This window comes from Numida meleagris, chromosome 23, assembly GCF_002078875.1.
Source record: "Numida meleagris isolate 19003 breed g44 Domestic line chromosome 23, NumMel1.0, whole genome shotgun sequence".
Taxonomy (NCBI): domain Eukaryota; kingdom Metazoa; phylum Chordata; class Aves; order Galliformes; family Numididae; genus Numida; species Numida meleagris.
Window position 1 is genome coordinate 1284931 of NC_034431.1, and position 24781 is coordinate 1309711.

The following is a 24781-nucleotide window of genomic DNA, read 5'->3' on the forward strand; positions in this document are numbered from 1 at the left end:
AACAACAAGCAACTTCTCTCCACCAACTTTGCAACCATTCAGCGGATCGCTCCAAAACCCTCACCCGCTGCCAGGTGCAGATCTCACATGCCCAGGACCAGCTCTGGGCACATTGTTGTGGTGTGGGCTCCACTGCTCTCAGTTGGAACAGGCAATGAGCGCCGTCCCCCAGCAGCATGCAGCCCACACTGAAGGGCACAGCTCTTCCTCTTCTCCACACCTGTGATATGATTCCTTTAAAAAACCCACACATGTTTTATGATAGAGATTCCCAGACATATTCTCCCCGTTCTATAAGGGAAAGCAAAGGACCGTTTGCAGCTGAAAGTGTTTAAGTCTGCCCAGATGCCCGTCCTTTTTGTCCATCAATGCATCTTCAAGGCAGACAGGGTGCTGCTGAGCTCCAGCACGCACAGCCTTCCTGTCCCACGGTCTGAGCGTGTTTTCTCTGCAGCACCTACGATTTATTTATGTTAAGACAGGAGCAGACCTTTCTCTTCTGGTTCAAATGCTCAGTTCCTGAGAGAAATCACATGGACCCTCCCATGAACCTTACCAGTCCACGTGGAGATTGAGAGCAGAGAATGAGATGAAAGAGCGTGGCAAAAGTCACTGCAGTTTGACCCTGCAGTAAGGGAACACCACGTATTGAATAGCTGGGAAAACGCCAGCACCCACCAGCAGAGTTTAACTCTGCCGTGTGGTGACTTTTACAGCTGTCTGGGTCTCGGGCTCTGTGTGTTATTCCAGCTTGACCCTTCAGCCTTTTCTTCTTTTTCTTTTTTAATATGAGTCACACTGGAAAACGGCTTTAGAAATTCAGTCAAAACAGAAAACAAGACTGATAAAATCCATCACGTAGAGGCTACCCGGGCGCTGCTTTGAGCTGTAGGTGGCTTTATCTGAGCTCAGCTCCATTTACCAAATTGTCTTGGATGATTTCACACCTCCCAGCATCATTATTACAACTTTAGGAAGGCAACATGCAGCTTCTTGTGAATGAAAGCGTTCTGAATGAAGGCTTTTCGGCTCACACGCTGCCAGGCTCCCCTCCAGGCCAGGGAGGGATGCTCCCTCATTGCCCCCCGTGCTGCCCCACAGCAGGAGCTCACACATTGTTGTGGCGAATCCTTCATAACCTTATTCCAAAGAAGAAATTAATCTCTTTCAGCACTAATTATCAAGTAATTGCAATCAGCAGGAAAAAAAAAAAAAAAAGACATTTCGATGGAAATCACTGCAGCTTTCCTCCCCTAAATATTGCAGTTCTTTGTGCTCTCTGATTCCAATTACAGATAGAAACACTAGGAACACACGGGAATGCAAGGCTGCCCAAGACCTGGCTGGAATGACAGCAGGATTATTCCGCTTGCTCTGACCAACTGGGGAACTCACCACAACCAGACACGTGCAGCTTTCTGGGTGCTCAGCTCCCAGCTCCAGCACTCAGAAGAGAAGCTTTGCCTGCAGCATGCAGACAGCAGCACGGACCTGGCTCAGCCTTTGGTGGCAGCTGGTTTTGTACAGGTACAGAGAAGTAAGGGCACGCTAAGACCGAGCACAAACACACCATGGGTATGGCACTGGAAATCTCAACCACTCCATCTTCCTCCCATAAGCAAGCCTATCTCTAAATGGCAGGCTGGCAGAGACCGAATGAACTTGAAGAAGGATACACAACTCTCAACGTGTGAATGAAATTCCCTGCTCTCCTGACATGGTGTAATTCAAACAATTTGGTAACAATCATCTCCTGAGTAAAATGACACCGTCAGAGCAAAGGGTCACGGAGACACGGGGGGTGGAGGTAGGGGGGGGGGCTGCAGCTCGTCTGTGCTCCAGAAAATTGAAGTAAGAACGGACATGGGCACACAGCCACCAAGGAAATACTTCAAAGCCACAAACAAACCAGCTGCTGCGGAACAGGAACTAAAATTCTACCGTCCCACAGGTAGCAAGGCAGCGAGTGAATGCCCAGATATCTGCTGATCATTACGAGGACACTGAGCGTACTGAAATGCTAAACTGTCTGTTCCCTGCACCCAGAACGTGCTATTATCTGCTGGGCACAGAACCACAGAGAAGAAAAGCTATTTCATGGAAGTAAGCGAGCTCCACACAAAACAACACAAACAAAAAAGCTTTGAACATGACCTCCCTGAGGTTAGTAAACCAAACCAAATCAAAAAGGCCCTTTCACAATGACTTGCCTGAGGTCAGCTACAGTGCCAGCAGCTTAGACAGATATAGAACTTGGTTTTCTTGCGTCTCATTCCCTGGGCATATCACTGAAGCAAAGAGCAGATTTTTTTTTCAAGCGATTTTTTCAAGAACAGAAGCAAGTTTTTGTTAAAACTGATTGCCAGAGAAAAAAGATTTTGTAGGTCCAAAAGTAAGAAACTCTGTTTGGAAAACGAACCAACAAAAACCAGCCTGGTTACAGCTGCTATCAGCACTGGAGTCATTAAACAGGTCAGGAAGCCCCGCTACCAGCAAGCAGCTGTGTCAAAGATGGGGCTGACCAAAACTCCAGGAAAGCAGGTAGAAAGGAGAAATGTTATTCAGAAAGCAGAGAAAGAGAAGCAGCTCTGGAGTACTGCTAAATGAACTGGAGCTGCAGCCAAAATGGAAACATAACTGCCTTGCTGGCAGCTGCTTTCAAGAGATAGATTGGTGCCAAGACCTGGGAGACAAAGCCTTGCAGACAGGCCATCCTTAATACCTAATATCCCCAGTGGGGACCTTTAAAAAGGAAAACCAGAAAGTTTAAAATAAACACGGTACTTTTAAAAACCACAAATTGGTTAAAAACGCATCATTAGACAAGAAGAAAGTCAGCCTCCATCATCTGTCAGAGCCTCAGCCCTTGACTGCAAACTTGCTCCGCAGCATCCGAAAGCATCAGTTTGCAATTATGCTTAAAGACTACAGAGCCCCAGCCTGTCTGCAGTGGGCAGCCCTGGAAGCTCAGAGGGTCTCCTCCCTGGCCAAGGAAGCAGAGAAGCCTACAGGGCGCTGATTTGTTTCACACTTCACACACAAATCTGGAGCTGGGACCTCAGAGCGTTGGCTGGATGAGGGCAGTACGCTGCCAGTTAGACTCCTGCCTGCTGGTTGCTAGCCAGCTTGGGCACAAACCTGCCCTGCAGCTGCGGGAAAGCGCCAGTGGATACAAAAACATAAGGAACGAGCTCAATTTTGTTCCCTCTGAGAATTCTGTCAGTGATTCCTGGACAGGTCTTCTCAAGGAAAACCTGCTCCATTCATTGCAGAGCCCTGCAGGAGATCCAACGACGCAGGCAGCAATCCTGTCTCAACAGCCAACTGGGATACATGATGATGCAGCTTCTCCTGATAAGCACAGCCACGTAAAAGAGCAAGCAAGGATCCGCGTTATGTGATAGCACCGTACCCACCGCAATCAGAAGATAAATGTTTGCTATCTTCTTGCTCATATTGTGTTTTGTCCATTTTGTCATGTTCCATCAAACCAGAACATAACATGCAAGTATGAACAATTTCCTCTTTTTGCCTTGTGCTTGCTTAGCAAGCAGCTGGGTTAAAAGCCAACATCTCTGCCATTAAGGACAAAGCTCAGAGTTCCCACAGCCTCAGCTTCCCCATCCTACAATGTGCCTCACAAAGGGCCACAGCAAAGCAAACCACTATGGACGTGTCGTCCTTCTCCTTTTTCAGTGGCACTCTCACAGACAGAACGATCCAATTTAGAAAGCTGCTAAATGCAGAATAATTTTGTTGTCAAGTCTCGAATTCCAACTGTGACATCCAAAGGGATTCTCTTCATTTTACTGCTCGTGCAGTCTTCACAGCAATGCAGCTTCAGGGCTAGCTACGAAAGTTCCTTAAGAGTAAAAATATTGACATTTCCTTGAGAGAAAACTGGACACGCTATTAAAGCTCTTGCTGATCTTACAGCTAGAAAAAAAAAAGCAAGCTGCCAAGTACAGCATCTCCTCTCTATACAGCTGAAATAGCTGCTGGTTGGCCCAGCTGCTAGGGTAAATAGTCCTTCATTCTTAAATGTAAAGAGGAAAAAAACTGCAAAGTCAGAGGGACAAGGGGTGAACTGGCTGCGTCCAGTCCCTTTCCTGTAGCACTGTGCTTAAAGCAGCTCAGCATCCTGCAGAGGATCACACTGCATGGAACTTCAGTCCCAAGTGGCTCTCACCTTCCCCAAGTAAACAGACACAGTGCAGCTGCCATTACAAATGCACACGTCTTCAACCACCATAGGAATAAACACTGATGCAACTAAGAAAGACAAGAACATCCACCACAGCCCTCCCCTTAGACGGGATACGAACCAAACCCAGCTCTTGGAGGAGCTGTCAAACAAGTAAAATTGAGGACAAACCGCTCCTCTGCAATGCATTTACACGTGCTGAGCTGAGGGCAGGAATCGACGTCTCCTCGCAGTTCTCAGAGCCAACTGCTCCCTTCCATTTGTGGCAGGCCCTGCCTCGTCCAAGCAGCCCTGCATGACAGCCCAAGCCCTGCCAGAACGCATCGCTCACACAGACAAACCATCATCGCTGTCCTGTCCTCTTGGATTTCAGCGCTGAATTGCACTTTTGCTTCAGAGCTAAACAGAGTACAACTCAGATATGAGAGGACTCATCTCTGTAATTCAGAGCTTTCCTTCTGAAGGCAAAATGCTCAAAGGACATGGCATTAACAAACGACCATAGAATCCTAAAAGGCTCCGCTGCTTCCAAAAACCTTCGTGGCAGCACGTCCATGGGACAGAGCAGAGCAAGCCTTCGTCTTCGGTATACTGAAGGGACAGCCTGAAATGCACCTACATGTGCACCTGCTGGAGGAATTTGCCCTAGCATAAGCAGTTCCCTAACAGTATTTATCTCTGCAGTGTTGCTCAATAAACTGCTCAGCCCCAAATCCAGGCAAAGCTAGAACTCTGTTGCTGCGTCTCAAGCATGTAGAATTAAGAAAGGACCACACTGACCCCGTTTCTTCAAAACACATATTTAAATAGAGAAAAAACATCAGAGTGCTGGAAATGGAAAAACTCAAATAGCGAATCCCAGCTGCTTTTCATCTCTTGCTATTGGTACTCGGTCTGCTCTGTGGCTGGGAATGGAGGGAAGGATGAGTCCCCCTGGCTGGGCAGCTGACACAGATGCTGCTGTAGGCTGGGGCAACGCTGCTTCTGGATTCACTGCCCTGCGCAGCACGGAAGGCAGCAGCTAACTTCTGAAGAGCACAAATACACTGCGAATGACAAAAGTGAGCAAATGGCACAACCCTTCCACTCTGGGAAACGAACTGTCACAGAGCTATATGTAAATCCCATGATGAATGGAGAGGGTACGGTGCAGCATGTGTTTTTACAAAAGGAGAAGGACACAGCACAGCATTAATCTGATGGATGCAAGCACTGCCCTACCCAGCGTGGCAAAACTCCAAAGAACAGCCTGTCAGATCCTTGTCCTTAATGATTATCATCCTAATTAATGAATGAATTTATCCTTTAGTATTATCATAACAGCTACAGAGTAATAAATGTAGATGTTGATTACGCCATTCTTAAAGGCTTCCCATGCAATTCAATTTCTTCTCTCTCTTCCTTACAGATGCTACTCTGCTTTCAGAAAGCCTGGAACAGACCCAAGTCTCTCGCAGACACTACCTTGCCAGTGCTCTGGCAGTGCCTGAGCTTTGAACACAACCCAACCACTCTCTTCAGGCTGCTTGCCAGCTTCATACGTTCTTTATTAACCCCACCTACCGCTGTCACTTCACTTTAATGTATTGCTATTGAGAGCAGAAGGCATGTAGTGTATGACCTAAGATCAACCGCTCAAGCGCAGCACATCAAGTGATGGATTGCTACTGCAGGAACAAGGAGTTCAGTTGCTTTCTTTTGACTAACACAAAACAACCTTTCTCATCCGAGAAATGCTTAAGGCAGAGGTTTCAACATTCGAGAGCATCCGGAAGGGCAGGCAAGGAACATTTGATCCATGAAGGCCCACAGTCAGGATTTTAAACGTTTTGGGAGAGTTACAAACAAGTACTGCGTATCACAACAGGGATTTTCAAGCACATGCAAGCACGTGAGGTGCCCAGCTCTCACAGGCAAACTGCTTGGTGAAGCTGTATTTCTCCCAGCACTCTGCTGCAGTCATCCTCAGGGAAGTGGCACCAAGAGTCAGAAAACAAGTACAGAAAACAAGCAGAGGGGAAAAGGCCACGACTGCGACCTGCATGCTAATGCAGGTTGAACCAGAGTCACTTCCCTGTGCCCTCCTGAGCAGACAGAGCTTCAGCACATACTGAAGGTCCCTATGCATTTGCACAATGCAGCCAACGCACTATGAAAGCAGAGCATACCCTCGTGCAATGTAAGTTCATTTTACACCTATTGGTTTGGCTGCACCCTACAGACAGTACTGCATTACCCACAGGGGAATCCAGTGCTCAGCCCTGGTGGGACTCAGCAACAGGCATAATGCAAAGCATTATTGGAATTTACTGTGCCATACAATGACAAAGTAATTGCTTTTGTTTAGCAAACCCTTCCTTAAACAACAAAGGCAGCAAATGCTATATTAAGAAAGGGGAGGCAGGTAACGTACTCTGAGGAACAGATTTTTGGGTAGGATCCAGCTTGGATGCTCCACATGGATCTATCCCAATCTCTTATATATATATATATAAAATGCACACAGATGCACACATACATAATTATATATGTGCGTGCCAGAATTTGGCCCTCAGAGCCCCATCTGTTTGAAGAACTGCAGCTTTTCACAGGAAGAAATTTCACAGCACTTACACAGTAACCGTCCTCTAGGTGTTTGAGCCTCAATGACACAAGACAAAGCTATTATACATTAAAGAGCAAGCCTCTAAGAGAAAAAAAAAACAATCACACAAAAAGCTTTCTGAATGCTCGACTCAAAAATCCTACTGCAAGCAGTTGTGGTTTTCAGTAAGGACTCTCACAGGCAGATGGAATCAGCAAACCGTACTTAAGACATTAGAGTCTGAGTAAGACATTTGCTTCTGAACATATATTCTGCTCTCCTCTCCCCACAAACCACCCAGGATGGGGAGTCCTGACTGTTCTTCCTATCGGATCTCATTTTTTCCTGGCACTCTCTCTGCTGCCCTGAAGCACTTATTATTGCAGCCATGCTACCAGCCCCAGGATGCTGGATGGGGCTGCCTGCAGGGTTTTGCAAAGCTGTTCTTGGAACAGAAGATTGCGAGCTCGGATCTTGTGCAAGGCAGAGCCGCGAGATACACGTGGCATAGATTTGTGTAAATGCCTTCACGCAGTACATCAGAGACCTTATTCTATCAGCCAGAATGAACACAGCACAGACAGCAATGGCTGCTGCGAACAAAAAACAGCAACCGCGCAAGGAACTGTGCATCCCATGCAACAACGCGGGGTTGCTCGACTTGCAGCCAGCGCGAGGACTGCAAATGTGAGCAGAAACATGGAGAAAACCCATACCTGCACCGTGAGAGCATCCTGCCCTGAGACCTTACAGACCCAGCTGGGCTGCAGCACCGGGAGCCTCCCTGCGCAGGACGTGGGTGCAGAGCCACGGGAAGCACCCGCCAGCGACACCGGGAGCTGAGGGTACAGCCTGGCTGCGTTCTGAGATCTCAGCACTCGGTCTTGGTGTCAGGGATGATCATCAGACCTCATCTGAAGAAGTTTTAAGCATCACCCATGCTTGCACGCCCCGTCCTTTCTGGTTGCTAGTGCCTGTCACTTCTGTTTCAACAACGTATCGGTGATAAAGAAAATGGAAGATAAAAGCCACAAGAGATACCTGGAGCTTAAGGGCTTCCTTAGAACTCAAACTGTTCTACAGCTCTCTCTCTCGAAACTCTCTTGTTCTCTCCTTGAAATTCCAGATTTCACCCAAAATGCTGTTTGCAAGCACTGAAACGCTACGAAGCTCGCGGCACGCGCCTTTAACTTCATCATTTTTCAGAAGAAAAGCTTAGATTTGCCATTCCTTACTTAAACCATACGCTGGGAGTTGCTGCTCTAACGTCACACAGACAAGCCCCAAACACGAAGGAAGCAGTTCTCAGCCCGCTTTACAACTCAACCAAACAGCTGAGCATTTCTCAATTGTTTCTAAGCCTTTTGTTTCTTTTCCCCACTCACCCACTCCTTCTTCCATCATAGAAATACATGTTATTTCTATTTATTTTAACGGTAGCAATCAGTCAGCAGCAGGAACTGTACGCGTCCTGAAAGCAACCTTGGAGAAACAAGCTGGAACAGTGCAACGTGCCTCTAAAAAAGGAAAGCCCACCTTCACTGTTCTAAAAGGCAAAGGGAAACAAAGGAAACCCATTATCAGATCTCTCAAACGAAATTAAAAACGCTGCCTTACTCATCTGCTAGTCTCAGTGTTTAAATTTGCTCAAAGGAATGAGAAGAAGAATCCCACCCTTCCACTTCTCAAAACCATGCAGCACTGCTCTCCATGTATTCCCACTTCTTAAGAGCTAATAACCTGGATTAATTTTCTAAGATCTCTAAGTAGAAGAAAAGCTGAAAAGAGCCTTTCAGAGCCCCCCTGCACCCCACGCAAAGCTTGCATTTCACAAGCTGACTTGCAGCAGAAATGTGTCACAAACACATCTCCATTTCTTTAAACTTTATCTGTGAAGGTTTTGCAAAACAGTCATCAAACAAGAATTCCCTTTACACCACTACATTCGCATTTACAGATGGGAAAGAGCAGGATAGAATTTCCTTTGTGTTAATGCCCTGTGACTGTGGTCTGCCAAACACAGCTCAGACGGAGCGAGATGCTTCCAAAGCCTAATGCTCAAAAGCTTTGGGTTTGGTGTCTGCTGCAGAGTAAAGTAATGAAGGAAACATCTTTCTTAGGACCACACAGCACACAGGCTGTATCTGCATACAGTCCACTTGGGCAAGGCACTGTGGTACAATGCATTCCATCCCAGAACCAGGCTTTGTAGCCTATTTCGCTATGGTTTGTAATCTGGAGATTGCCAAGATTGCCAGAACACATTTGTTATGCACCATATGGAGGTGGGTACGAGCCCTGTGCCTGGAGGCATTCAAGAAACGTTTACCTGTTGCACTGAGGGACATGGTTTAGTGGGAAACACTGGTGATAGGTGCACGATTGGACTGGGTGATCTCAGAGGTCTTTTCCAGCCTTGGTGAGTCTATGATTCTGTACCTTCTGTTTTTGCAAAACAAAAACCTTAAAGCTTTCAAATGTATCTGGACATGGCTCTAATGAGCAGATCTACTTCCCATCTGAGAAATCAAGGAGACTTCTGCAAGCTGCTGCAGTGGGCTGAACACCAATACTAGTAGAACATCCAAAGGGCAAGCAAATGAAATTCATTTTATAGGTTTTTTTCCCCCTCCTCAATATTTTTGGCCTGATCCAAATGCACCTTGCCAAATCCTCTCTCCACTGCACTACCACTCCATGAGCTATTTCACACCTCCCATTTAATTCAAATGTGGAGCCAAACCCATCCAGACACTGCTGGTATCCAGCACATGACAGAATGGAATCTTTCCCTGGACATTAGGAGAGGCCACGAGATGTCAGGGGTGAAGTATCTCCATGGTAGAAATGATACTCAGCTGTGCAGCTCCTTCCATGCCTTTCCTTTCATTGAATCCAGATGCCACGAGTTTCTCAGCTTCACAAGGATCTGAGAGACATGCACCGATGAACACGAGATGAATCACAAACTTGGGGCGTGGAGAAATTCGAGATGGTCAGAAGCATAACTAAATGCAAAGGTGACTGGTTCTGTGCCCATCTTTTAAAGTGATGAGGCCGACTCCCACTGCTTTCATTTTAGCTTAGTGAAGCACTGAAAAAGAAAGTAATAGCTCAGCAGCTGGGCACGACTCGCAGCCTCTGGATCCACTGGGCAGCAGCTCTGTTCAGTCTGGCTGCAAACTGCATCTCCCTCGTGCAAGGCACAGAACTCACCACGCTGTCCCCAGAAAAATCAGCTCTCTGTATTATATTCTGAGACAACCCCACAAAGCATCTGAGGGCTGACAGCAGAGTCAGACAAACTGCAGGACAGCCTGGCTCGCTGCAGCCACGTTCTGCCTGCACCTTGCATGCAGCTCACTGCTACTTGCAGCTCCCAGGGCTTGCTCCTGTGCTTACACACCCTGCAGGTCCTACAGACTCCTCAGGGTCTCAAGTCTACAGTTTCCTTCAACCCCTTGAAAAATCTCTCTGCAAGTCACTGCACTGTCTGGCTGGGAAACACGTCCACCATGACATTTTGCAGTGCTGCTTGTTGGCCTTGACTGCTTTCTTAAAAGAGGAGAATTCTGCGTGAAACTGGCTACATCTGGGTCAGAGCAGTGCCTGCAAAACGCCCAAGCACGTGCCATTTTAGGAAGTGGTCACTTTCAGCCTCTCTTCCCTCTCCCAAGAGCACTAGCTCTATGCCTACACACGCCCAGGTGTGTTCCTGCACCATAAGCCCTGACAACAGAAAACTATTCCACGTGTTTCTGTCACAATAACTGCACTGCTGTAGCTCAGTTTGTGCCAAGCTCCACCTTCACAACGCAGCTCCTCAGCTCCCTTCAAACCACTGGGCACAGTTAGTGCAGAAGAGCAAGTTCTCTGCAAATTCACACCCTGACTCTGTGTGTAGCAATGGCACTACGCTGGCACGGCGTGACAGCAAGCATTCTCTGCCCCACACAATTCAATGCAGGCTGCACATGCCTGTTCTGTACACTTTGCTTTAGCACCCAAGAAAGGTCAGCAGAACCACATAAAGAGCTTTAGAGAGAGACTCCACAGTGATCCCCATTAACGTTCAGAATGAATTGCTGAGATGGATGCTCAAGAAGTGCTGAGATGAATCCTGAAATGAACTGCTCTGCTGAGACCAGGAAAATGCCAAACACGGGCATTCGTTCTCTCTGCAATTTGCCAATGCAATCGGTCTCCCACAAACAACCACTTCATTCAGTCCATTAAAACACGATAGCCTATTACGCAGCGTTTTACCAAGTCGCTACCCCTGTTCTATCAGATGGGGACTCTGGCACAAAGCAGCAGATTCATTTGCACAGAGCACTCTGAGGTCGCAGCAGCAGGGCAGTGAGGGGTGTCACTGCTGGGGTGGATCTGCCCCCCAGCCCCAGCAGCCTCACCACTAGCACCAGCCTCAGCCTCACGTATGGATTTCCTTTGCTTGCATCCCTGCTGTGCACCCTGCAGCTGTCGGGCACACACACACACAGCTGAAGCGTGCATGCTTGTGGCCCTGGGTCATGCTGTGCAGCTCTGCACAAACTGAGGCTAGGATTATTTGCCTAAGGGATTTGTTTCCTTCAGGCTAGCTGGTCGTAGCACCACAGACAGCATCCTTCTGAGGGCTGAGCTGGAGGGGAGGTGGGAAAAAAACACACATACTGCAGGGAAGCACCACATCAAAACATGACGAGGCTGTGTTACTAAACACAGTGCAACACGGGCTGCAAAACAACGTGGGGAGAGAAAACATGGCATTTACCTGGCAAGAGATCTGGACAAGGTAGACGAGTTCCTTGGATTCACAGCCGTTCCTCATCACTTCGCTCTGTTCTTCCGGGAGCGAAAGCTGCACCAAGGGAGTGGGCAGAGGGGAGGGGAGAGAGAGAGAAAGAGCAGGTCAGTGAGCAGGGCAAAGCCAGCCATGGAACAACGCACACAGCACAACAGTCACATCAGCTTGCTCCAAGACTTGCTGACTCTCAGGGAAGCGGGGAGTGGAGCCCGTCTGCAGTCGTCAGATAGGAAATATTCAGCATGCATGCCTTGCACACAGACCCACTGATGCCGTTGGATTTTGGCATCTCACCTGATGGTTTAAAAGTAAAAGGATGGTTCAAAAATAAAACAGTCATAGGAAGGCAAAGTGTTCAAGGCAGGATTAAACCTCTAGCTTAGAAGTCTGCGAATTAATTGTTCCCTGACAATATCTCCATAAATATTCCCGTGTCAGATAACAGTCATCCTCTCCAATTTCATTCATTTTTTGCTTTACATGTTGAGGCAGACATCAGATAATAAAACACATATCCTAATTTCAGTGCTGTCAAGCAGTTCACCACAACACAAAGCCTTACGGTGCCACTCGTCAAGCACAAGGAGACACACAATACAACACCAGGATGTGCTGCTTCTGAGAGCAGTGAGGAGATGCAGCCGTGCTGTGGCTGTACACGGACTGAGAGCCACGAGCAGCCCTGCTGCCAGCCCTGCTGCTCCCAGGAGCTTTGGGATCTCGCACTTAGAATGGCTGGAATTGAATGGCTTCCACTGAAAACAGAAGTCACAAATTGATGATATGCACATTTTGCCTGTCGGCAAAGCAGATCAGAACAGCTCTTTTAAAAGAGAAGAGATCCTTGTGCAGTGCTGAAAGAGAAAGCCATGGGATGCTCCGGGCAGGGCGCACTGAGCAGGGTGAGCTCCCGGCCTCGCTGCAGCCCCTGCTGCTCCCGGGGAAGGACACAGAAGCTGCTAACACACTGTGCCAGCTCCTGAGGGTGGAATGCACTCACTGTCACCTCTGCTTGGACGCTATCTTAGACAAAGCCCTTCTCCAGAAAACCCATGAAATATCTCCTTTGACCACACTTGGGCTTTTCCCACTCCACTTTCTTAGCACATTCTTTTCTCGGCTTCTGGACAGCATTTTGTTCCCACCGATACATCCCCCTTCAAAGCAAACTTCCATCTCAAAAGCTTTTCAATGAGAACCTCAGGACGTTTACACGCTCCCACATCCTCATGGAGCTGGTGTGCAGTACAGCCCTGAAAATCAACCCAACTCCAGAAGGTCTTTAACACGGTGAGCTTAATTACACCCAAAAACTGCATCCCAGAAAGACACATATCTGTAGGACAGACTTTTCTATGCGTGCAACACTGTGTTGCATGCTGCCATAAATGGGATTAAATACAGCAATGACTTATTTCTGCACTGTGGGTTCCCCACCACTTTATCATTGCTCTTTGCAGTCAAATTTCATATTTGAAGTGCTACTACATTTTCAAACCAACAGTGAAAAACAAACAAAAACAAAACACGCAGTTAAAGGAAAGCCAATATATTTTCCACGTTTGTCAGGTTCCAGGGAGCTGCAGTTCAACCAGAAGCGGGTTTCCTACTCAAGGAAAAAAGTTTCCATCCCTTAACGTGCCCCGTGCTTATTTAGGGTCCGTGCACCCACTCAATCTGCCCACGATGGAATTCCAGGCCCTGCCTCCTTGCAGCACATCCTTGCAGCTCTGCTCCTCTGCACACAGATGAGCCAGCAGCCCGGCCATGAAGTCACCAGCACACACCTGCAGCAGCTCCCTGACGTGTACAGGGCCCAGTTCTGTGCAACGTGAGACAGGGGTAGGAAAAGGCACTGGTCGTGTGAAGACAAAGGTGGAATTGCATCACCTTGCCTCTTACACACGCTGTAACGTGCACCCATTTGGATTCATGTGGAGCCAAGTCTGTACACGACCTCTCCAGAAATAGAAAGTGAATCATCTGTAGGCGTGAGGTCCCTGCGTGTAGGAGGGCTGAGTTACACCAAACTGAGATCACTTTTCATTTGAAAGAGCAGAGCTACCTGAGGATTAAGCTGCTGATTTATATTCATTGCCTTCACACCCACGTAGCTCGCTTTCATTTCAGGGCTCCTCGGCGTCCTCACTTAGACAAACTCCTGGTCTATGTGTGCTAAAGCAGTGCAGGGAGCAACTCCCTGAGAGGCCCCATCAGCTGGGCAGCTGTGCTCTGAACGTCCCTTCTGTGCTATGGGGATCCTGCAAACTGAGCAATTGTCCCCTGTTTACCAACAGAGACAGAGAACCATGTGCACAGGGAGAGCTGTTGGTTCTACCCTGTAACGTAGCTGCTCTCGCAGTAAAATCCCCTCAAGATTCACTTACACTCCCTGAACACGTGTGGTCTAATTTTTGTTTTGCTCTGTTAATAGAGACGCATTAACGCTGCTCCAAAGTTAAAGAGCTCAGTATGTCTTCCAAACAAACCACCCTACAAAGTACAAGTGCATTGGGCCTGCTCGGATTTACATGGCTGAAGACAAGCCTGTGAGTCTCCGCTCTGCACATACTGCCAAAGAACTGACATACCACATCCTGGAGCAGGTGTGGAATTCTTCCTCCTCCTGCATTATATGACATTACATCACGGCGTGCCGCTGACCAATAAGAGCTGCAGTGATACCTAATGCAACCACCACCAACTGCCCAGCAATGAGTAACCATAACAAACAGCAGCAGAGATTTCCAAGAACAGGAACCCAGCCCTAGAAGCAAGCACAATCTCACAGAACCCATCCACTCCAACAGCAACAAACTAGTAACTTGGAAGACAAAATTAAGTTACATACCTTGTTGGTACACAGTTTTGCCAGGAAAGAGCAGAGCTTGCTAGCCAAGACTTTACTGATAACATTTACAGGCAGGGCTAGCTTAGAAATGCTGCTGGTTGCTGTGGTCTCCCCACTGTCAAAGAAAAAGCAGCTCATCTCCAGTAAGCTAGCAGCTAAGGCAGTGATTACAGGAGTCCCCTGCAGAGGGTGATTTACTGATTTACTGGCCATTCCTCTTGTAGAGATAAACAACAACACAGAATGGAAAGCTAGTTACAACATGGCACATGCACAAGTCTTACTCAAAAGCACGGTAGCTTCACAGCTCCGCGCGTGTGCAGGACGGGGGTTAGCAGGAACAAAACAAATGCTCTCTGCTGTCCTCTCCGAAGTGGCTTTGGAAGCTCCTTCTGCTCTCCCTCCAAGAATAATCCTCCCATCAAACTCTGGCAGGTCTGAGCTTGGAGCAAAGCAGCAGGCGCCTTGCAGGCTCATTTGTTTGTCTGGAGCTGCACGGTGTCAGCCCCACCACGAACCTGTCTGCATGGCATGTGGGACCCTGACCCGAGCAGGTGCCTCTGCTGACACATCCCTGAGCGTGCAGTGCTGCTGCTCGTTTCCTTGGGTCTATGTGCACAAAGTGCAGCGCATCCATTGCTGCCACAAAACCTGCAGTGCAGCAATGGGCAAACTGCACCTACCTGTGCCTAACATAATGCAAATGCATGTTCTCATCATGCGAAAAATGCCTTTCATGGCCAACCAAAATAACCACGGACATAAAATGAACACAACTGCTCTCTCCAGACTCAGAAAAACAGCAAGGCTTCATAGTATTACAATCCAGTTTGCTCAGAGGGATCAGGCTGGTTAGTGAGCGCAGCCTCGCCGGGTGCTGGAGCTGCCAACTGTGCCGAGCAGCAGCGGGCACAGCACAGCGGGAGGGAGGAGGTCACCGAGCTGCCAGGCACTGGGGCTGAGCTGGGACACGGCCCTGAGCCAGCTCACGGGTGTGCAAAACCTCCACAGGGTTCATCTGAAACACGGCACACATCTGTAGGAACGGCGAGATGGCAGAACGCTGAGGAGCTGTTATTTGCCAGGAGCCTTAAGTCAGTGGAAAGGCTGATGCTTTTCCTGGCAGAAGACGTGTCATTGTTCCAAGGAAACCTGGTCATCTTGTTACGTTTTTCCAAGATGGAATTTAAGGTTAATTCCTTGGCAAAAGCAGCCAGACACACGCAGCCGAAACTTCTGCTGCTCAAACTCAGCCATAGCAAAAGCTCATCACGTTTCCAAACCAGCGTTCCATCCAAGCATTTCTTCTGACAATAGCAGCAGTGCCTTCCTTTTCTTTCTAAACCACCACCTGAAATGTCTCCTTGGTGTCTGCCCTCTCATTAATTTACGATGTTTGTGCAATACAGCAAATCAGATGAGGGAAAAAAACACAGGACAAATGCCACCTTCCTGCATCGCTTCGGAATGCATGCGTTGGGTGTAAGGTATGTCTGATGGTCAAAAGCAAGAAATGCGATGCTCATTTTCCTGTGAAATATTTCCCTGTTTTATTATTAAAAAAAATAAAAAAGAGCTGTAGGGCCCAAATATCCTTGGGGCAAGCCCTGAGGAAGTTAAATAGCTTCAAGCTCATCAAACTTAGAGGTGCAGAAGAAAAACCTTTAGCAGCTGCTCAGCTCCAGCCTCCGAGCACACAACGCCTGCACTGCCCCTCACCCCACCCTGCTGATCAAACACTTCTTTTGCTGGATCCTTGCTTTGGGTTCTCTTGTAAGAGGGACCCTTCAAAACCTCTGTTTTCATATACCTGAAGTTACGATTTTACTGTATTTGAAATTTTACATTGGCACATCTTTTTGCACAGTGAATCATTTCCCAACTAACTTCTCTGACAGTAAAAATGCGTTCACCCGGCCTGCTTCCCCCTCTCCAGAATTTACCTTGCTAAATGTACTCATTTTACTCCCACACAATTCCCCATCTCCTGCTTTCTCCCTTTCACACGGAGCTGCGTCTTCAGAGCAGCAGCAGAACTTCCAACAGAGCAGCTTCCACATCCAAGCACAAATAGAGAAGTAAGGATGAAAGGAAAGACAAGAGAGTAACGTTTAAAGAATATTTCTACATCTGAACCTCCGCTTGTTTACTGCTCTTTGAAACCAGCCCTTTGAAATCTCCAAAGTGGCACCTGAGAGCAGCAGAAATCAAACGGAGCTCAACAAGAAGACAAAGGCATCTCCTGCCATGGCCCCAGATGACTGCTCCGCTGTGACAGCGTCGCTCGCTGCACGCCTCGTGTGCGTGGAGCACTGCGTGCCAGCTGCAGACAAGCCATGAATTTCCATGTCAGTTTTGTAAAGCTTGCACGATACAATAGGGCGCAGGCATCGCAGAGATTAAGGCTGGCCCCCGAGGTTTGCTCATGTTGGCACTGAGGCGCAAAGAGCAACGCAGCTTGGTGTGTGTGTGTGGAATTCAACTTGGATGCTCCTCTGCAGTATAAAGGCAAACTGGTCCCAGGAAGGCAGCGTGTTCCTTCCACTTGGGCTGCGTGGAGTACAAGAGAAAACATCACTGGAATGCATAAGGAGGACACAAGAGACAGGGGTGAAATTAAATGCTGGCTTAAATACTCCTCCTTGCAGAGACAAGTTCCCATCAGCCAGCAGGTGTGCTCAGAAGGGGCCGAACTTTAATAAGTACAAGCACGAAGTCAATTTGAAAGGTTACAGGAAGCGTATTTTGCCCATAGTAACGTAGAGAACTATTTTAAGTTTGCAAATTACATGAGAAATGCTTCCTTCCTACGGCAGGATGATTATTCAGCAGCCAGCATCCCTTCAGCTGGGCGTCACCGTGCAGACCAACAAACCCTGCCAGTTCTTCTAGGCAGGTGCTCACCCCCAGCTGCTTTAAACATTCCAGAGGTCAGAATAGCTCCATATGTGCCTTATGTGCACCAGAGCAGGTCTCTTTTGGGGTTATTTCGTTATTTTGTTTTTGATATAAGCTCCCAATGAGGCAATGCCTGCACGCGGCACGGTTCTGTCCATCTGAGAGGCTGGAGCAGCTGTGGCACTCCTTCAGCTCCTCTGCAAATCAAAACTACTGGGGAGGAGAACTGTAAAAGCAGAGGCTGAAGGGACCCATGCAAACAGAGCTCCTGCCATCCACCCGAACAGCCACGCAGGTGGCGAGCGACTGGCATCCCTGAGAGGGGGCAAAGAGCAGCACCTCCTGAGAACTAATCAGCTCTGGATTTGGCCCCTCAGAGGCTGAGTCCAGGACATAACGCTGGAGAAAGGTCACCCAGGCTGTTTGCACGCCGCTGCTCGCAGATTTTTGCTCGTGGTGTGTCTTTAGAGCATGAAGCTGCACTTGCTCAGGCAGAGCAGAGAACACCCCCAATAGATGGCAGACAGAAAGCACGGTGCCTGCGTGCCAGCAGCAGCCAGCTTCAGAAACTCAGCAACTGCTTTTAGCACTGACTGAAGTTATCAGCATCAGGCTGGCGGGTGTTGATTTCCATTAGGTTGCTCCAGCTGAGAACGAAGAATTTGTTTTCTTGGTGATGTAACCACCTTGGGTTACTGCACGTGGCTCACTAGGTGCTTGAGTATATGCACGTCCAGAAGCACGCCTTGTCAGAAAGGATTTGCAAAGCTGCAGCAGTGCACACTGCAGGGGATGTCATGTACATGACAGGACAGGCTCCTCTGCAAACACAGCAGCTTCAGTCCCCATGTTTTTAAGTTCACCATAGGACCGGTGCAAGATATTCAACCCTGAGCATCGCAGGTTAAGAAACACTAATGCACTATGCCAGTAATAGAAAGTAAGCATGAAAACAGGGAAAAAAAAACTTGTCCTGAGCCACATTTCTGCTGCACACAACAAGAGGGATGGAAGGCAGTCCCCATCCCAGCCCTGCACACAGTTCTGGGGAGGTGGTCTCATCCATGCCTGCTGTTGTAATTGCTGCTCTCAGACACAAAGCACAGCAGGACCCAGTTTGTACTTCTGTGAAGAAGAATTCAAGCCTAACCTTGACAGATTTTGACTCCTACAGCAGTTAGAAATGCACGACTTCCAAAGAGTTCACTTTAAGTCCCTGATCCAAGGTTCAGCCGCCAATGCAGGCAGCTTAATTCTACGCTGACAGAGTTTGTTGTTTTAATTCTTAAGCCAAATAAATTTGATGCCTAAGCTTGTTGAGACACAGTCCCACAGAGTTGTATCAGAATTACTTTGCCCAGATTTTCCTGTATCAAGTTGCAAGTGTTTTCTCATGTGGTCTCTCCCCGTTTATTCCCTCCAAATGTGTAAGAAGGTCAATCTTCACAATCTATAAAATATTCATAAAAACTTCTTAGAGGCAACCGTTAGGGACTCCATTAGGCAGAAACAACTTCTGAGGGTCTGAAAACAGAATGTTTTCATGAAATTAAAATATCTGATGTTTTTAAAAACAAACTAACCAGCAGCCCGCTCCACGCAGCCTCCGGGTGCACCAGGCCACTCCTCCCAGCTTCAGAACACCAGCAAACTTGCTGAGGCTGCACCCCATCCCTTTGACCAGGTCACTGATGAAGATGTCAAACAAGACCAGACCCAGCACGGACCCTGGGGAGCGCTGCTACCTCCTGGACTTTCTCGTTGGTGTTACCATTCTTCCCAGCAACACAGAGATGCTAAAATTTGATAGAGGTCCGTATGAAAATTGTGGAAGAGATGGGAAAAATACAGAACTACCACCAGATTGCTTCACAAATTTCTTTCCTAAGTAGATGTGTGCTTTTTTGCTTCCATGATGACCTCATTTTCTCCTCCTTTTCTTGTGGGGAAGCTACTTCCAGTGCCTGAGGTTTCCAAAGACAGCATGAAACATGACACTAAGGCCAGCGCCTGCCGTGGGTGCGGGGTGGTTGTGCTTTGCCAGGCATACAGCAGGGTACTGAGTTCCACATGGCAGCCACAAGCCAAGTCCTGCATCCAATAGCTGTGGCCACAGCTGGTGCATCCCTGCCAGGACGTATCAGAGAGTACGGAGTGGTGCAGGCACTCCTGCTCCTTCTGCAAAGCCATCCCCTGGAGAGCCCGTTAGGTGCAGCTCAGTGCCGTGCCAACCAGGCTCCTGGTTACAGCAGCCCTGGGATAAACACGGTGTACTCTTAAGCACCAGAGGGTAAATTAATGGAATGTGCTGCTGACTCCATCAGCCCCTTCTGCTCGCCAAGAGACAGACTGTGGGATTGAACGCAAGGGGAAAAGCTAACGTATCTATGATGGAAATCAAAATAGCTATGGCAAGAACAGCTCACAGGGTAAACCCAGCCTCAGAGGGACAAATGCATCTGGTTCCAGTAAAGACAGAGCCTCTATTATGGCATGCTGTTGATTAAATGCTTGTTTTGTTGCTCGGAGAGCACAGAGCATGCTGCTTTGACAGGCAGAGCAGCACGATGCCCGTGCTGAGCACTGACACCTGCCCCAGCACCCCTGGCCAACACTGCCAGGGAAATGCACGCCCTGCAGCTCCACGTGGTTCACTGCACAGATACCGGGGGCACAGGGCAAGGGGAACAAGCAAGCAGGGCACTGTGGCCAGGAGGAAATGAAAACGGTCTTGAGGTCCACAAGTCACCTCTTTCAAACTCATTTTCTGTAAAACAACGTATCACATAAATGAAACATTTCCCTTAATAAAAGCATTTACAAGGATGCTTTAAATGACCAAGGGCGTAGGATCCCACTAATGTCACACTGCTGGCAAAATGTCATTGCAAACACTGCAGCAGCTCCTGGCACAGACACCTCTGGGTACTACAAGCAGAGAGGGTTGGGTTGGTTTTGATGTAAAGGAGTTTTAGCACAGATCTGAGGTCTTCAAGGGAAGCTCCTTGCAGAGCACATCCTGTCCTGCACCAGGCAGCGTGCTGCCCATCTCTCACCTCTCCAAACTTCTGAAGTTTGAAGCTGCATTACGTTTGCAGGGAGTTGGTCCCATAGAACTCCAGAGCACATGGAGCTGTTCCCTGGCAATGCACAGCTTGCAGAGTGTGAAACACAGTAAAGGAAGAAGGAAGGAAAGAAGTGAAAGCCATGGCTACGCACAGAAGCGTGCTGGAAGGAATCAGCAGGAGAAAGAAACCTGCACGAGTCAACTAAACGGATTCCAAATAATTCATTTAAATCTCACAGTTACTGAATTCTGCATGCAGGAGGCAGTGCCATGCAAACCACAGAGTATTTTGAAAGCAGCATGTCCAAATCAGCCTCCTTGCTCCGCCAAATGCAGCCATTAAACACAGCAATTTTCAGCTTCTTTGACTTATGGCAACTACGAAGCTCGTGTTATAGCAACACAGATAACTTTACCACCAGCCATTGTGTGTCAGGCCAACCACAAGCTCAAAGGAGAGGTGTCGCTCAGCCTGACACCACAAGCAGAAAATAAACGTACATGAAGAGATGCCCTTACCCAGATAATGCAAATCTGGGTGCGAGGAATAAAGGGCTCGCTGGGCCACGTGCAAAGCAGGGAGCAGATAGGCAGGAAGCAGGAGGGGCTTTAAGTCCAGCTCTCCTGCACAAAAGACAGGGAGAGCTGAGTCAGCACAACGGGAGGGGCTCCAACACATCTTAAGTGCTTGCAGAGACTTCAGATTTCCCAAGAAGGGTGCCAGGATAACTGTCACCATTATTTTGCAGGGGCCTTATGCATGCTGCATTCTGATTTCCACTGCCTATGCAGAGCTTGGGACAGCACCAAGCTGCATGTGGTGGGAATGCTCGAGGTGGGCACGTGGAAAGCCCAGGTGGCAAATCCTGATTCTGGCCAGTTAATGGTTCTGTGGTTCTATGGATATGAATGAAAACAAACAAAAAAAACCCACACCACCCTATAAAAAGTTACCTTCCCACTGTAAATTCTTCTGTGGTTCCTGTCAGCATGACGTGTAAGATGGGCATGACGTGTCCCTGCACCTGATTACAGATTCATCCACATCTGTGCTCCACACAGCTCCATCCCAGGGTCAGACACAAGCACATACAGATGCTGATAGGATTCTTTGAGCAGCTACAAGTTCAGGGCGAGTATACAATAAAGTTAAGCAATAAATACTGCTCTATAATTCAAAGACGTTTTTTCAAGAGGCAGTATGAAGGCTCAATGGGAAGGAAACACATTATGAAGTATTTTCATTTTTAAATCACAAAGGAAGCATTCCGGGCACTGTTAGCAGCAGTTGGCAGCACATCCAGCACCACCAAATGCAGCACGGACCTTCATCCACTCGCCCCTCATTTCTCTAACTCGTGTAAGAGTCACCAAAGTCAGAATAAACAGATCAGAGCAGTTATTCAGTTCTGTGGAGATAGGAGCCCAGTGCTGGGCCGTCCCCCAGCGCCGTTCCCAGCTGTTTCCTCCTCCCTCATCAATGCTCCTCTCAGACTGACTTGCTCAGCACAGAACCTCCAAGAGGCCACGGGTTAATCCCTGCAAGCGGGGCCACAGCTGGCACGATCCTCATCTTTAAAATCTCCAACGTAAGACAGTCTGCAAAGAATGCAATACGCGGCCCCTGCAAACTACATCTGCTAATTCTGCAAAGAAATCACCGCCTGTTAAATTCATTCAATTTGTCCTTTATTGCCACATTAACATTTGGTGCCATCCTTAAGGCTTTCTTTCAGCTGTTTTGTTTTAGAATTGTTATCACACGGTGCCAGCAAACAAAAAGGATCTTATATCAAGCACAGAGATCACTGAAAGGCTGTGTACTACTTACCCCTGCTACAATGATCTATTCTTTCCATGGATATTTCTTTCCCTAGCCAAGGCCTAACAGTTCCAGGTCTCTCCTCAGTTTCCCAGCAGCTAATTGAAAAAACCTTCCAGGCATCGGCTCCGTGCGGCGAGAGCTCCAGGCTAGCAAAATCCAATTAAACTCCCCAGGTTGGCTCCCTCGCTCTCCTCTCTTCCTGGTCCCGCTGCTTCTTCAGATGAACGTGCCTATGAATAGCATTGAAGATCTGCCTCCATAGCCCCGTTCGCCGTTTCCACACTGCCCATTTCATGCTCAATTTGCACTGCAGAGAAGTCAGTGGTGTTCCTTTCTCTCCCGCTCGCTGTCTCATTGGAAAGGTCCCACAAGACAAGCCGTGGAGTTTAACGAGAGCCAAGAGAAACAGAGAGGGAGGGAATGCATGCAGGGATTGTGTTCAGGCGCAGCACAGAAGTCTGCTGCTACGGCTCAGAAGGGAAAAAAAAAAAAAAAAAAAAAAATGACAGCAAACTGCCATCACATGCCTGCAACGCGGCACGGTTTAAGGCAAGGCGATTCCTCATCCCTCCTTCCTTTCCACCGGTATCAAACCGCTCGGAGCTAAAGCTCCATGAAATTCCTCTCAAGTCCCCGGTGCTGTGCAAGCCACAAATCCATGCAGGATGCGTGCCCCGGAGCCTCGGTACAACGGGGCTCTGTTTGCTGCAGGTATTCTCTAAAGGAAACAAGTATTCTAACGATGAAAAGTTTGCTGTCACAACCTTCCCTACTCAGCTAACAGCTAAAAGCTTTCACTTGTCCGAGGGGTCCGCACTGCGACCAACACCAACGGGATTTTATCATGCAGCGCTAACAAGGAGAGCAGTCCTTCCCCTCAGCCCAAAATTTGGGGTTCCCTGTTCAGTGTGTGGTCATGTCAGCATCCGAGGCACCAGCACCACACTGAGCAGCACTGCACCTCCCAGCGCTCCTGCCAGCACAGGACACGGAGGTGCAGCCGCTCCTGTGCACAGGGAGGCACTGACCATTGCCTTCACCACCGCAGGAAGGAGCACTGCTAGCTCCCTCTTTGCACACCCGTACTTTTGAGCTCCCTGATTAAAACAGAAACCTTAACATCTGACAGTTTCTCAGCACAACTTCACGCCGTTATCTCAAGGTCTGCCCAGAGACCTGGCCAGCTCCTCGCTGACCTCTGCAGCCCGGCCCAGGGAAGCGGGCAGGTCACTGCGAGCGGCCTCAGCTTCCAGGAGCCAGCGGGAGCTCACCTGAGCACATCAGCTGCTGTGCTGAGAATGCAGGCAGCCGCAGGGGTGGGCTGGCACAGAAATGACAGCAAATTGTCACATAGGCATCCAGCGGTGTTAACGCAGTGGCTTGTTCCATTAACACCACGCCGCAGGAATTTCCCAGAAGTTCGTGTTTTAAGAGTAATGCTGCAGAATACAGATCATAAACAATCTCTCTTCCTGCACGCTTTTCGTATTATGTCTCCAACAAGCAAAGCCCATGCAGGAAGGTGGCTGAACTCTCTCACTCCAGCCCCAGCCCCTGTTCTGCTCCCTGGGTGCAGCTCTCCCAGTTTGCCTTGTGTGCTGCCTGCAGTTGCAATAACTTGTAACTCATTTTACATGCCCTCTTGCCCATACCCTATGTGGGAATGTGACCGCTTCCCTGGGAAGCTGATCAGAAGGTGCTGCTGTGTTTTCAAGCTGCAGAACTGACAAGATTGCTTCTCATACACCTAAATACACAACCTGTGGTGCACCAAGAAAACACACAGTAGGTAACGAAGGAAGTTGGCGCCTTTAAATGCTACAGCCCCACTAACTCACTAACCAACTACAGTTGGTGCTGCCTCGCTAGCAGCCTCACTTTGTGCAAAGCTGGGCAATCAGCACTCAGCCTTCCAGCTGCTGCTCTCCCCTGCTGCCCCTTCGCCCATCTGAACAGGGACTCCCAGCTCCCTCCTCATCCACTCCTCTCTGATAAACCAGAAAGCGATGCCTGACACAGATGTGGTGCCCCAGTGACGCGCAGGCTGGTCTGCCACCAGCACAGAGACTTCAGAAAGTGAGAGTGAGGAGAGTCTAAGGCAAATCAGATCCTGAAATGCTCTGCAAAGAGCAGGAGAGGAATGTGGGAACAGCTTGCATGTCACTGATTGCTTGTGTTTCGCTAATTAGTCACATCTCCTGTTCATAGGAACATGGAGCTGAAAAGGACCTCCCTAGCGTAAGACAAACCTGATTATAAATTTTGTTCCCCTTTTCAAAGCAGTCATACCACTTGTTCACTACCAGACAGCCACGTTCCTCCTAGCAGGAAAAGAAACACCAGTAAGCAACCAAAACGTTCTTTTTCCCTCAACTGACATAGCAGATCTTATGCAGCTACAAGACTGACCATTCTCTAAGCTGACTTTATTAAACGAAACCCTTGCTCGCATCCTTACAGACAACACTCAGTTCTCAGAGAAAGGTTAATACGTGTTCTTGCCAGAAGAAATTGGGGCTTCTGAGAAAGCCACACTTCCCCTCTC

The 24781-nt window shown here is 48.4% G+C and overlaps 1 protein-coding gene across 9 annotated transcripts in view; it reads right to left on the reverse strand.

Annotated features, from left to right (window-relative positions):
* ARHGAP32 (Rho GTPase activating protein 32) overlaps positions 1 to 24781 on the reverse strand; it is a 194462-nt gene that overhangs the window by 68457 nt on the left and 101224 nt on the right. For all 9 annotated transcript variants that reach the window (XM_021376308.1, XM_021376312.1, XM_021376313.1 and 6 more), the window contains one exon: positions 11563 to 11649. In XM_021376308.1, the coding sequence (XP_021231983.1) occupies positions 11563 to 11649 (87 nt within the window). The remainder of the gene's footprint in view (positions 1 to 11562; positions 11650 to 24781) is intronic.